The 15,356-nt window shown below is 34.8% G+C and overlaps 2 protein-coding genes across 3 annotated transcripts; one reads left to right on the top strand and one right to left on the bottom strand.

Annotated features, from left to right (window-relative positions):
• Positions 1-572: 572 nt before the first annotated feature.
• On the bottom strand, positions 573-3,600 carry LOC133880262 (inactive protein RESTRICTED TEV MOVEMENT 2-like). 2 transcript variants are annotated; one of them, XM_062319178.1, is made up of 4 exons: positions 3,295-3,600; positions 1,974-2,353; positions 1,677-1,886; positions 573-1,236 (listed from the first exon to the last, which is right to left on the bottom strand). In XM_062319178.1, the coding sequence occupies exons 1-4, from the start codon at positions 3,431-3,433 to the stop codon at positions 712-714; spliced, it is 1,254 nt and encodes a 417-aa protein (XP_062175162.1). In that variant the 5' UTR covers positions 3,434-3,600; the 3' UTR covers positions 573-711. The 2 variants fall into 2 exon arrangements, with proteins under 2 accessions (XP_062175162.1, XP_062175161.1); XM_062319177.1 differs by having other exon boundaries at positions 573-1,242; positions 3,295-3,586.
• Positions 3,601-7,087: 3,487 nt separating this feature from the next.
• Positions 7,088-11,155, top strand: LOC133878907 (protein RBL-like; the record flags this gene model as incomplete). The annotated part of the gene is made up of 3 exons (XM_062317469.1): positions 7,088-8,188; positions 8,263-8,524; positions 10,688-11,155. Coding segments are annotated over 3 exons (1,557 nt in total), but the record flags the coding sequence as incomplete, so codon positions are not given.
• Positions 11,156-15,356: the final 4,201 nt, after the last annotated feature.

The raw sequence follows: 15,356 nt of genomic DNA, 5'->3' as shown, positions 1-15,356 counted from the left end.
TTTTTTGGTTGTAATGTGATATAATGATAAAAGTAGTTTTGAGCACTATGTATTTTAAGTTAATTGTTAATGTTTTTGCTTTTTTGCTAAACAAGCCCATAATTTTATTTTATTTTTTTATTTTTTATTTTTATCAAGCTTAACTTTTTGGGATGATTGGTTATTATTCAATATGGTATCAAATCAAGAGCTCATTAGTTCAAATCTTGTAATTCATCTCCCATCTTAACTTTAAACTTGTGGGATATTAGAGAATATATTTCTTATATTAAAAGAAAATATATTAAAATGATACTGTACGTTACTTACATTTTATAGGATTGATTGTAATCGGGTTTGATGATATTTATCTATCTCAATTCTCTTAAAAATAAGAGTCTTCTGTATTGTAAAATGATCAAAGAATAAAAGCAAAAGATATCATTTTGAACTTTATTATATAAATGTAGGTTATAAACCGAATTACATAAAATTTTTATCTCTTATTTTCTTTTATTCCGCATTATGTTTTCTTTCGTGGGATAAATGATTGTACTGAGAACAAGAAACATGGAGGAGCATATATAACACAATTAGAGACAGAACATGCATGTCAAAGCATTAGTGTGTGTATATATTATACATAGATATATCATATATAATTTATAAAATTACAGAAATTCAATGCTTTTGTTAACACAAGAGAATGACTCTTACTTTTGGAACTAGTTTTCATCTATTCCAGATCGAGGAGCTATGGTGGTAGGAGAGATAAACTCCAACTCCAAGTGCCACAATCACCAGAACTGCTACACCAACATTTACCAGTGTCTGCCTCTCTTCCTCATTCAGGCTCCTGCTTCTTAGATCCTTCACTTTCTCCTTAGCAGACTCCATTGCAGTCTTCATTCCCTTTCCTTTCTCAGCAATAAAGTCCTCTGTAGATCTCTCTTTCTTCTCCATTTCAGCCATTGCTGACTCTGCGATATTCTGTACACTTTCCTTTCCCTTAACCATTTTCCTTTCCATCAAATTCTCAGCCTTCCCAATTTCCTTCATCAATGCATCCTTCTTTTCGATGGACTTTTGATCAATATTGTTCATTTGCTTTTGTGTGTCTGTTGTTGAAGCAGCTTTTGGAGGAATTGCATCTTCACCCTTTTGGGCTTTAGGCTCGATGGTGGCTTTCTGAGGGATCAGAGACTGAGCAGTCTTACTTTCTTCTACGGCGGTTGAACGAATGTCTTCTACAACCTTCTGCACCTATTAAAATTTTGATTAAATGATTAAATTTACTATTTTTTTTTCTATCAGTTTAACCATTTGGAATAAGTAGTAATTTAGAGCATATTTGGATTTGTGTTGGAAAATAGAACTTTTATAGTTAAAAAGAGTTTTTGAGAAAAAAAACTTTATTTTCAAGTTTTTCCAAAAAGTGTGTTTTAACATTTTTTTAAGGTAAAAAAGTCAAAGAAGTAATTTTTGAGGTTTTTACAAAACAGACAAATTTTTGCTTTGCACAGCTTTCTATATACTAAGAGTACTTTTTAAGCTTCTTAACGCAATCCCAAACAGGCCCTTAATATGGTATTAAAGCAGAACTCATGAGTTTCAAGCCCTGATTCTACAGTTTATCGATTAAATATTTCACGCGTAAAAAACTTAAGTTTTATGGATGAGTGATGATTTAACGTCACCTTTGGCTCGGTGACAGCTTTCCCAAGGCCTTGAGGCAAAGCTATCTTCTCATGATCCCTTTGTTTTTCAACCTCAGAAGTTGAAGTAGGCTTAGGAGGAATCTGCTCTTGAACCTTTTGAGGCTTTGGCTCCGCTGTGGACCTCGGAGGGCTTGGAGCATTTTGGGCCGTTTTAGGGAAAGTAGCCTTAGGATGAATCTCCTCTAAAACCTGTTCAATCATTGATTAAATAATTAAATTTTAGAATAAATAGTAATTTAACATAGTATTAGAACACAAATGATGATTTAACAGAACCTTTTGAAGCGTTGGCTCCGCAACAGATTTCGGAGGACTTGGAGCTTTCTGGGCTGTTGTTTTAGCTGAAGTAGGGCGAGGAGGAGGAGGAGGAGGAATCTCCTTCTGAACCTCTTGAGGCTTTGGATTGCTTGTAGCTTTTTGGATTGCTTTAGGTTCTTCAACTGGACGAACTTTTGCAATGATCTTCTTGGGCATTGTGATTGTGAGAATTCCCTGCTGAAATAAGCCTTGAATTTTATCAACGTCACAATTTTCTGGAACCGGAAAAGCTTGCTCGAAACGGCTCCATCTATTGTCGTTTAGTGGTCGCTCTCCACTAACCCTTAAGATATGAGAGGATTGCACATATATGATTTTTATTCTCTCCTTCACAAAGCCTGAAAAGGCAAAAGGGTTATTTATTGAGTCAAGTTACATCTAAAAATTTGATAACCATACATTTAGATTACGTTTTGGCATTGTGATTTTGAATGTCAAAAGTTTGATTTTAAACCAAATCGCAGAAAATGTATTGTTTGAGAGCACATTTTTAAAAAATTGTGATTTAAAAACGTAGAAAAATTTGCGTTTTCAAATCGCTGGCAAGTGGGATGTGTTTTTAAAAATGCATGATTTTAAAGGCTAAACTGTAATTTTAAAGACCAAACTGCGATTTTACTAATGTTTTACTATGTTTTTAAATATTGAGTTTTCATATCATTTAAAATTTCTATTTTTAAATCGCACGTTTTGAAATAAAAAAACTCAAATAAACTCTAAACAAGTTAAGCATCTATATTGATTCAAACTACCAAATAAGTATATAGTCAAGTAACATCTAAAAATTGATAAAGATAAATGGACCCTTTTAAATGATTAAAGTGCGTTTGACACTATGATTCCGCAAACTAAAAGTGTGATTTTAAATCAAATCGTAAAAAAAGTATTGTTTGGAAGTGGTTTTAAAAAAGCTATGTTTTAAAAACGTAGAAAAATTTGCGTTTTCAAACGGCAGGCAATAGAGTGCATTTTTAAAATGCACGATTTTAAACGCTAAAATTCAATTTTACGAAATAGTTAATTGCGTTTTTTAAAATCGCCAATGCTATTCTTAATTGGACAACATTTTTTTTTTTGTAAACTAGGTTGAAGGAATTTTTTCAATGCTCCAACTTAGTCTATTAAATTGACACGTGACAAAATGCATGTGAGAATCACAGGCATTTGGAATACATGGATGCATACCAGTTTAATAGATTTATTCGAAAGAAGTCGAAGAAAAAAAACACCTAAATTGACAAATGAATAGATGAGTTAAAAGGTATAATATTAAACACACCAGGAAGATGAACAAGTATAACAGTAGCTGCTGCTTCTTCCTTCCTCTCCGACCTTGGCTGGAAATCCTCATGTGAGAGACTGGCAGATTTTTGTGGTAGGGTAGCCGTAACTCCTCCTGATCGCTGCCTCATTGCCATTTCTGTTGCTTAATTTTATGTTTCAACTTGCTTGTTTTCCTTTATTTGCAGACCAAATATATGATGCTTTTATACATATATGTTACCCTTTTGAGATCAAACGTTGGAGCTTTGAGTTTCCTTATCAATGAAACTATTCCTTTTTGGTTGAATTGGTTTTGTTGTGATTTTGTGGGCTTTTCAGACTATATATTCTTCCTTTGTCGGTTGCTTTAAGGTTGTGATGTTTTATGGTGGGATTCAATTGTCTCCAAATCATGGATGGTATAACTTCTTCTACAAATTAAATAAAGGCAAGAGTTCCTTGTTTCCCCAGCAAAAGAGTTCTTTGTTTGGTCTCTACACTTTATCAAGGCGTGCGTCACTGGGTTTTATTCATGTACACCCAAACGAAAAAGCAAAAAATAAATTTGCTTAATTTCATTCTATAGTAATGCCTTATTGTTAGTATTAAAGAAAAATTCACCGTTCTTTATCTTTTATCACTTTTACAATCATACCCTTAAACTTTAAAAAGTCTCAATTTAGAATTTCAATAGATCCATCTTTCAATTTTTTTTTCAATTTCACCCCTCTATTAGGATTTTTCGTTAAATCTTGTCGAAATTTCCAAAATATCCCAGTAATTTTTCTGAAAACAATATGTAATTTTATTTTTCAAATATTCAAGCACTAATCAGCAGCTAATAGCTTGTCTTTGGATCACACCCTCCTGCCAAGTACTCTTCCAAACTATGCTTTTTCACGCATTAAGCAGCTTCTATAGTATTTGAAGGCATTCTCAATCAACTTCCATACAAAATGAGGCATCTTTCTTGAGTTCTATTATAATTATTTTTCTGATAACTGAAAGGATTTCCTAGATTTTTATTTTTATTTTTCTTACCTTTTTTCTTACATTAACCTGGGATTGTTATTCTGTATGTTATGTTGATTGGATAGTTGATAGAAGTTAGTTGCCTTGCTGAATTTCTTGGTTGGGATACTTCATCATTTACCCCCCTCCTTTTTTTTTTTGAGTATTTTCTTCGTAGAAAAGGCTATTTATGATAATTCCAGCAAATACTAGCTGGTTGATTCATTAACCAAATTATTTAAGTAAAAGGAAATTATGTCACACCCCCTCGTGCTTTCGGGCTTTTTATATTGAGATCCCAGTTTCTAATTTAATGAAATTGAGATATGTGCTTCGGGCATTTATAAATTGAGACATTCGTTAGTTTTTCCATCAATAGATAACAGAAATGATGTGAAAAAAGATTGGGGGTTGCTGTCACCCTGCCCAACCATGGCTGTGGTTGGGAGACGACCCAGCCACCATAGCTTGGCATGTCTCAGCCACAGCCGTGGCTGGTAGAGACCTAGCCATGGCTGTGGCTGGGTTGGGTGACAGCACCGCAAACCATTTTTTTTTACTCTTTAGTTTTTGATTTGAGGGGCAAAGTTATACTTTCATATTAGTTCCATCATCTATTTAATGGAAAATCTTTTTTTTTTTTGATAAGTAAGTAGAGAATTTTATAAAAAGCGTAAAAGGCACCCCTAAGCATACATGGAGTATACAAAGAGGAAACCAAAACAGGAGAGAGAGAGAGAGGGGAGGGAGGAAAAACACCCAAAAACAGGAGAAAACCCAAAGACCCCTACAAAATCAGCCCACAAAACCCAGAGACTAAAATATCATATTAGAGGCCTTCTTGCCTTGCCTTGGTTAGAACCAAAACCCCTAGCATCATAATTAATTATGCACTTTAGGTTTTTCACTTCACGACACCCTTTAAGCTTAGGAGTGGAGACTCGAGCCTCTAGACGATGCTCCGCATCAAATAGAGCCATGAAGTCTAAAAAGTCTTTCTCATTCTCCTCGTGTGAGACACCCAAAGTTTGAAAACAGAGGCTAAGATCAATTGCTGCCCCGGGAGGACCACCAAGCTCTTTAAGACCACCTCCCCCCGATTTAATGGAAAAACTAACGAAGGTCTTGATTTACAAATGCCCGAATCACTTGTCTCAACTTTATTAAACTGGAAATTGAGCTCTCAATGTCAAAAACCGCGAAACACGAGGAGGTCGTGACGTAATTTTCCTGAAGTAAATCTAGTTATCAGGCTATGTCCTTTAGGCCTCGTTTGGTTTGCGGAATGTTTATTCCATTAGGAAAATGAATAATTATTCATGGGAATAGATGAAGGTGGAATAGAATAACTATTCCTATTCTTTTGTTTGGTTGTAACGGTGGAATAGAACATTGCATATGTATTCTTTTGTTTGGTACAGTGCAATACATTGGTGAATGGAATCATATTATAATCAAATTTTCTAAAATACCCTTATAATACAAATATAATTTATATTCTTGAGGACATTTTTTTTTTCTTTATTTAAGAAACATAAACAATCATACTATGACCTTTTTTTTTTTTTTTTTTTTTTTTTTTTTTTTTAATTTCATAGAGTTCATGGCTTCTTTTTTTTTTTTTTTTTTTTTTTCATATACAATTACGCTACAAAATGATTTATAAGGAAAAAAAAAAAAAAACACACACACACACACACACACACACACACATAATCATCATATCACTATCATAAAAAAATAAAAAAATAGATCATCTGCAAAGCCCTTTTTATTTTATTCTTTTTTATTTGTTTTCCAGCAACAAACATTCATTCTTTGCTTACAAAGTAAAATGATTTATAAAAAAAAAAAAAAAAAAAGAAAAAAAAAAAAAAGAGAGAAGAAGAAGAAAGACTACCCCACAACAAATTAAGTTGAGTAGAGAAACAGAGAGAGGGGGATGAGAATATAATTGCAGAGATGGAGAAAGATATTGATGGTGCACTTGAGTGATGAATTTTTGAAATCATAATTAAATTCTTATTTTGTTTGCGAATTTTGAAATTTGACTTTTTAGAAAAAATTGAATAAAATATAATTTATTTATAAAAAGTTGAATAAAATATAATTTGTTTTTTAAAAAGTTGAATAAAATATGATTTATTTCTGAAAAAAGTAGAATCAGAATTATATTTTATTGTCAAAATTTCGTATCAAAACACACCATGAGTTGAGAAACAGAGAGAGAGAGAGAGGGATAAGAGACTTGGGTGTTGAGAAGGTTGGGGTTTTTGGGCAAAAGACGAATTTAATTTATTCTCATAGGAAAGGAATAGGCATTCCACTCCTTTTTGAGTGGAATACCTATTCCTCTTCGTAAGGGAATAGCTATTCCGTGGGAATAACTATTCCCTTAAATAATATACAACCAAACAAAAGAATAGCTATTCCGTAGGAATAGCTATTCCTTTCCATGGGTCTAATCCGCAAACCAAACGAGGCCTTAGTCTTTTGGTTAATAACGTTGCTCCTTATGATTAGTGATATGAGCATACTTACTTTTCTTTTTCCTTTTAACTTGATGTTTAAATGCGCAATTGTTGTTATAGTAATTTTGTAATCAACCTTTTTTTTCTTTCAAAACCAAGATGCACCATCTACACATAGCTAATGTGTGCCGTAATCTCCTCCTGTTTGTTTGTTTGTTTTTTTTTTTTTGGGTGGGGGGGGGGTTTGTACCAGGTAAATAATCTTTTAACTGAGACTAATATTCTTGGGAGTTAATCTGAGTTCTTTACTGCACATGTTAATACTTGTTTGATTGGCCAGCTGGGTGCTCTGATGGAAACTGCGTTATCTGGGATTTCGAAACCAGGGGCATTGCTAAGGAGCTCCGAGATAAAGACTGTATTGCTGCCATAACAAGTGTCTCTTGGTCAAAGTATGGTCATCGTATCCTTGTATCTTCTGCTGACAAGTCGCTAACGCTTTGGGATGTCGTCAGCGGTGAAAGAATTTCACGCACAACTCTGCAGCAAACCCCTTTACAAGCTCGTCTACATCCTGGTTCCTCTACTCCATCTCTTTGCCTGGCATGCCCCCTCTCATCTGCTCCCATGATAGTTGACTTGAACACTGGAAGCACAACTGTGCTTCCAGTTTCGATCCCTGACACAAGCAATGGAATTGTCTCTCAATCACGGAATAAATTCTCAGATGGAGCTCCTCCTTACACTCCAACTGCTGCATGCTTTAACAAGTATGGGGATCTTGTTTATGTGGGGAACTCGAAAGGGGAAATTCTTATAATAGATTACGGAACTATCCAAGTGCGTGCCATGGTTCCTGTTACTGGGGGTGCTGTGGTCAAGAACATAGTATTCAGCAGAAGTGGAGTGTATTTGCTTACAAATTCAAATGATCGGACGATTAGGATCTATGAAAATCTTCTCCCCTTGAAAGATGGGCTTATAGCCCTTGATGACTTAGAGAAGACCGCTAATGAGCTAGATGGTGTTGAGAAGTTGAAGGCTATTGGATCAAAGTGCCTGACACTTTTCCGGGAGTTTCAAGATTCTATCACAAAAATGCATTGGAAAGCACCTTGCTTTAGTGGTGATGGAGAGTGGGTGATTGGAGGTTCTGCAAGCAAAGGAGAGCACAAGATTTATATATGGGATAGGGCTGGACATCTAGTGAAAATCCTTGAAGGTCCAAAGGAAGCCCTGATTGACTTAGCATGGCATCCTGTGCACCCGGTTGTTGTCTCTGTTTCCTTGACTGGCTTGATTTATATTTGGGCTAAAGATTATACAGAGAACTGGAGTGCATTTGCTCCTGATTTCAAAGAGCTAGAGGAAAATGAGGAGTATGTAGAACGAGAAGATGAATTTGATCTGGTGCCTGAAACTGAAAAGGTGAGAAGGCATTTATCTGGCTGAGCAGAACATTTCTTTACTTCTTTGTTTCTTAAATATATGTATGCTTACAGGTGAAAGAATCAGATGTTAATGAGGATGATGAAGTTGATATAGTGACAGTGGAGAAGAATTCAGATTTTAGTGATTCAGATATGTCCCAAGAGGAATTGTGCTTCTTGCCAGCTATTCCTTCTCCTGATGTTCCTGAGCAGCAAGACAAGTACATAGAAAGTTCATCAAAGTTAGTGGACAGTAACCATTCTGGATCCCCTCTTTCAGATGACGCTGGACCAAATGAACGCACAACAAACCATGCATCAAGTCCACTTGAAGGTAAAATTATTCCTTGTACGTACTTTTATGCGAGTCATACCTTGCAGCTAGGGATGTGATGATTATGGGTTGGGTGTCTAATTCATAACTACCTTGAATTCAACTTTACTAGTAACAAGTATTCAAGCTAGCTGTACTAGTGAAGTTTGGCATCATATTTTTACAAAAAATCTGGCTTCAGAACTCCAATATTGAGTTTAACAGCCTCAATTTCTAACCGACCTTTGTCTTGCACGCAAAATTGTAGTCACAGCAGTACATAGCAAAAGACAAAAAGGGTAGCTATAGCAGTAGTATTCTCACCTATAACCTGGAAAAGTTCAAATTGAAGACCTCCCTGCCCTGCCCCACCTTTTAACTGGTTATGTGAAACGTGAGTGCTTAAATTTACTTTATAAGAAACAAGCTTGAGAGTCCACCCTGCCCTAAATAACATAAAGATTATCATATGAAATATAGTTAGGACCTGAACAGTGAACTTTTTTTTTTCCTGTTCTTTTTCTCCTTTTCTTTCTCCCTCTGAAGGGTTCCCTTTTTGTGTGCTTGGGTCACGCCACCTTCTGTTTGGCGCTTTAACTGATACTTATCAGAAAAATAAAAAAGGAAAAAAGAAAAGAAAAGAGAGGGATTATTAGATCCTTGAAGAAAACCAGAAAGTTGAAGATAATAATCATGCTAACTAATGCACTAATTGAACTGTGATCAGTGATGACATGTTAAAGTGTATATCCAATTGAATTGAATTTTGTGCGTAGGATGGTTGACATGTCTCACATGAGATTTGTGGGTTAAGAAAAAGCATTGCTTGGTGGGTGTTTAATCTTGAAATTAGCAGGCCCATCTGATTTTTCAGGTCATATGCTAGATTTTTCAATTGTCAGAAAGCAATTGCCTTTTTTTTTGTTTTGTTTTTGTTTTTGAGTAATGCTTTATACTATATTTTTATCCCACACAATTATCTCACAATGTTGATGTAGTAGTCCCAACCAACTCTTGATTTTTTTTATTTTTTATTATTATTATTTTTTTAAATAAGGACTGATCTAAGGGTTGGTTGAGACTGTCTCCTCAATATTGTAGGATAGTTGTGTTAAAATACATATCTAGCCCTAATCTAGATACGTTCAAACGGTTGTTCTCAAGATAATGATAACTCTAAAGATAAGATTAGTTGTTCAAATTCAAATACTAGATAACTTATAGTTCAGATTTACTTCACAGTGTAACACTTAGATTAGAACTCTTAGTCTCTTCTCTTATTACATTGTAATCTTCTAGTTCTTTGTAACTACTTCTCTATAAATACAGGAGCCTTAAACCAATATTTGGTAAGGCAGCACAAAGCATAAATACAAGTCTTTAGATTTTATAAGTTGTGATAATAAAATATGGTTTCTAGCATTATTCTTTTTTTTTTTTTTTTAAACAAGAAAGGGGTAAATGATATTTTCCCTCATAAACCATCATCCATGTATCACTTCTAGAAACTTTAACTCAATGTAAGTTAGATCCTATTTTGAAGTTTCGGTGTTGATTTGCCCCTTCGTCCAGATCAACTGTGAAGTTGACGGGAAAATATGTGAAATGACTAAATTGCTCCTTTATGTGAAAAGAGAGTATTAAGCATTGAAAAAAAGAAACTCATCAACCCCATATGTCGATTTTCAACATAAAAGTGGCTTTTTTTTTTTTAATCTAATGTAAAATGGACATGGTTGTCGAGGGCAATGGAGTTATTTCACATGATTTTTGTTTAACTTAACGGTTGATATGGATGAAAGGGGTAAATTTGATGCCAAAACTTCAAAATAGGGTATTAGTTGCATTGAGTTGAAGTTTGTGGGGGGAAAGTGAAATAAGGGTGGTAGTATGTGGGAAGGAAAGTGTCATTTACCAAAAAAGAAAAAAAGACAATTGTGCAAGTACATGTTTGCAAGAGTAAAATCTTTTTAAGCTGGACACTAATCGCATTAAAGGCAAATTTTTTTCCAAAAGGATTTAAGCACCGTATATATATATTTGACAAAAATGGACATAATTTCATATGCTTTGTAAATAAAAAGAACATCTTTCTAATCCCTCCAAGATTTTAATCATGTTCCATTGTTCCCAATGTTCTTTGTTAGATTTCTATAAATGAGGCACTGACTCATGCATTTGTAGATAATTCTGCTGCAGAGGACGCAGTTGCGCGCTTGAAAAGAAAGCGGAAGCCTTCAGAGAAGAGGTTGGAGTTGCAGGCAGAGAAGGTCAGGAAACCCTTGAAATCTTCTGGTAGATTGACAAAAGTTAGAAGTAAATCTGTGATTCATCAGGATAATGGGAATGGTTTTCTTGGGGATGATGTTTCTGATTAGTACGATTAGATTTTAATTTATATAATTTTCCATTTGTACTTCTTAAATCAACTTTTCCTTCTGGACAACTTAGAGGCTTAGTTTTTCATTTTCTATTCTTTTTTTTTTTTCTTGATTTTTTGCTGGCCTGGCAAAATGTGTATTTTTCTTTGGATTCGCGCCCCATTAAATTAACGCATGCCTAAATAGTGTTTCATGCATTACCAAGGCACTAAATCTGTTGGGATTTACCATTGGTAAAACAATGAGTTAAAGAGAATATTGCATTTGCATCTTCTTTACCAAGACTGGAAGTGCAAGGTTGAGCATACTTATAGAGAGGTAAACTGTTGTTGCACTGACTGGCTTGCTGATGCTAGTTTGGCTTATCAACTTGGTTTGGTTTCTGCTCATCTCTCTTTGGTGGAGTTCTATTTTTTTTCTTTGTTTGGTCCCTCTTTCCCTCTCCCCCAATAATCATTAGAACTTCATTGAGACCCAAAACAAAAGGGTGGATTTTCTTATAGTTTTTCCAATGGTCTAGATTTAATTCCAAGTTTTCCAACGGTCCAGATTCAAAGGGTAGATCTTTTGTAGTTTTCTTCTTACAACGCCTAAGCCAATTCCAGTTGCAAACCTATCCAGTAGATACAATGAACACAAGAAATTGGGTCATAAAAGTGATCTTTCTAGTTTTCTTTTGGGTCGTTTTTAAATACATCATGATCTACTTTAATATACAACAGGAGACGTTGAAGGATGATACATTTATCTGAATGTTGGCAAGCTTATTGGTGGTGGCTTGTTATACCTCAAGCTGTCAACAAAATAGAAGGCAATCAGTCAACATATGAACAAACTGAGACCCATACGAGCCAGCAGGCAACTGCTTGCCTTCAGCTATGGCCGAAGCTTGAACAAATATGAATTTGGAAGCAGGCCTAATCTTCTTCACATGGAGAGATATTTCTTTCCAATTATGCCAACCAACCTTGCACCTGCATGCAATACACACTATTATCCTTGTGACAAGAAAGACTTTGGTTAATGGAGAGACTGCAATTGATGATGGAGTTGGACGAAATGGATTGATCGTTTTCAGAGCGTTGGTTTCGATTAAGTTTTTATGAGCTGTCACGATTTGAATGGTCTTCTCCAGCAAGGGCTTTGCCTGATTGGTCTCAAATTTCCGATCTTCTTCTCCTTTTTTTTTTTTTTTTTTTTGTTCGATCTGAAATTTAACATTTTATTATTTGGGAATTCGATGTAATATTATTCTTGATCGGAAAATGGCCGGGGTACTACAGTTTTTTCTACAACCTCCTTACAAATTGAGGTGCCGGTTTATAATTGGTAAAATAATTAAAGCGTATGGTTGGCAAATCAATTACTAATTGATTAAATTGATAAATTAGATTTTTTTGCTTAATCACACTCCAATAAAACTAGGTTGATGTGGCAGTATCTATTAGCACTTACATTTTTTTCTTTTTTAATAGAGATTAATCCAATGGTTTTTAATAGAGGTTGATCCAAAATGAGGTACATGTTTTTTCAAATCAATCATTGAATTTACGGGATCCATGTCAAAAAGGATGGATCACGAATAGATAGCATAATGATGTATACCATATTGTCTTTGATAAAAGCTAGCGGTGAGACCAAAGCACTGATCAGCAGCTGATAGCTTGTCTTGGGATTATCCTCCTGCCAACTCTTCATAAAAGGTTGTCTTAGGTTCCTAATTCAACAAGAACTGGGCATATAACATGGTGCGAGCGATTGCTCTTCCTCTTGCTATTGGGGTTTCATTCCTGGTTCTTCCAGCCTTGGTGTGTGCTGCAGAAGAATATATATATGTTGTTGGAGATGAAGAAGGCTGGAATTCTGACGTCGATTAATATGCATGGTCTGATGGCAAGAAATTTTATGTTGGAGACATATTAGGTAATTATTCCTAGTAATCATGGACTTTAAACATATATAATTCTTCAAAACTTGATTTTCTGCACGTACTTTAACCAGCAACTACTGGATCTTTACAAAATTACAAGAGATGACCATCATCAACATGGTGCATATCTCTGTGTCACCAAGTAATGGAACCCCCCCCCCCCCCTCTTTTTATTTATTTATTTATTTTTAAATTTTGGGTCATCTCTAACATGGTGCATATCGATCTCTGTGTCACCAAGTAATGGACCATTTTTATTTATTTATTTATTTTTAATTTTTAAAGAAAAGAAAAAATTTTGTGTTCCTCGTTTTAGGATTAGAATTTCTAACAGTTTGCTCTCCCAATTGCTAGCAATTTGCCAACATACACATTATATAGAACTTATTTGTCCAAATAAATTTTAGGCTGCTCGGCTACTTACTCGGACAGATGAGTCCTATGCAACAAATTACTGAAGATCCTTATCCCTCATTTCAACAATTTTTTTTTTTTTTTTTTTTTTTTTTTTTTTTTTTCATTATGAATATGCATAGAAAGAAAGAAAAAAAGAAAATGAGATCTTTTCGAATAAAACTAATCATTTTATAATTAGGGTTTTTTTTTTTTGGTGAGATACTTGCATTTTATAGTTAGTTAATTAGGTTAAGGTTTTACTGGCTAAAGTGCATGAAAGCATTCCATTTTGTCCATGCTTTGGTTGTTGTTGTCTCATCAGTGACCTCAACCCTCCCTAGGGTACTCTTCCCCTTCTTTCTCCTGTGTTGTTTCTCTCTGTTCTTTTCTGGTTTTTCCTCTATGTTGTTTGTGTTTTTCTCTTTCGCTGTACCATTTTGCTCAGGCAAAAAAGAAGTTAGCTTAAGGTTATGAAGGAATTTGAACTTGAGTGATTGAGTGAAGAGATAAGTGATACACTTCACACACATTTATCATACATAAGCAATTGGTGACGTGATGTGCATTAAATGGTTTCTTATCCCAATCACTTACAAAAACAAAAAGAAAGGCCCACTTAAAACACGTCATGTCTATTGGTGTGACATGAGCGTAAAGAGTAGCATTTCTTGAGGGAATGCCGTTTGTAATAATGAATCCAAGTAATGGAAAATAAATCTAGGTTCAGTTTGTTTGGAAGTAAAATATTTTCTGAAAAATATTTTTTGTATTTTTCGGTATTTGGTGTAACCGAAAATGATGGTCAACGAAAATCATTTTCAGTTTGACCGAAAAAGCCCTTTTAATTTTTGAAAAATGATTTAGTTTTTAAAACCATAAATCATTTTCTAAATTTCAACTTCTCATATCTTTCACGCATGTTTGTGGGAATTCGCCATTGCTGACCATTGAAGTTTGTTGGTAGCCTGAATTTGTCGCCGAAGGTCCCCAAATTTCGGGATTTGGTCGTTGGAATCCAATGGCATTGGTCGGATTCCGGTTAGTGTAGCCGGAATCTAGCACAGTTGCTAGATTCCGGCGGCACTGTTTTACCGGATTCCAACTACTATTATTGGAATTTTGTCGCCAGTCATTTTTTGGTGTCAAAATATTTTCATGAAAATCATAAAAATGATTTCGCTAAATATATTTTCTGACAAAAAACCATTTTACGTTGAAACAAACGGGATACTAGGCAACAAATAAAACAAGAAATTAAGCACTTTTAGTTTACTCCAAAGCACTTGTAGAATTTTTACATCTTTGCTTATATTTTCGCCAGTTTTCAACTACGCTCAGGATGAGCACAATGTCATCGTAGTCAATGCTACCGGATATGATAACTGCCTTGCCTCTCCAAACAGGGGACAGCCTTCTACAGTGGCAATGACAAGATAACCTTGACCACTCCAGGGAACAAATATTACATATGTCCATGGCATTGCGATTACTCGGACCAAAAGTTGATGATCGGAGTCTTGAGGAAGGGGTTGCCGACCGGCACACCCGAATCTTCACCTGCATCACCGCCACCATCTAAAGCAAATAAAACCTTATCGGAAACCTTGGTGGAGATGGTGACTTCCTTACTAGTTTACATGTGTTGGAAACTAGCTGGTTATATACTATACCCTCCCTCGTCCTACTATACTGATGTATCAGTGTCCATTGGTATAAATTAGCCTAGTGAGATGAGATGGATATGAGTGTATTAAGTAATGTTATACACTACATTTTTATGTCACAACTATCTCACAATGCTAACGTGACAGTCTTTGTTAAAAAATAAAAAAATTTAAGAATTAGTTGGTACTGCTATGTCAACGTTGTGATATAGTTGTATGATAAAAAGTTAGTTTCTAATATTACTCATAATAATAGAAAAAGTAACAGATTAATATCGGTCCAAAACCGAAAAGCTTAAGATGGAAATTCTAAACATGCAATTTTCATGAATGGTCACTACAAAAATTACTGCATTTTGACGCGTGTCTACAGTACCTATTACTGTAGACACGCGTCAAATTTGACACGTGTCTAGGAGACACGTGTCAAACTGTGACACAGTAACATTTGGGGACGTGTATGAAAAATACGTGTCAAAATT

The sequence above is a fragment of the Alnus glutinosa genome, chromosome 10, assembly GCF_958979055.1.
Source record: "Alnus glutinosa chromosome 10, dhAlnGlut1.1, whole genome shotgun sequence".
Taxonomy (NCBI): Eukaryota; Viridiplantae; Streptophyta; class Magnoliopsida; order Fagales; family Betulaceae; genus Alnus; species Alnus glutinosa.
This window is presented reverse-complemented; position numbering and strand designations above follow the sequence as displayed.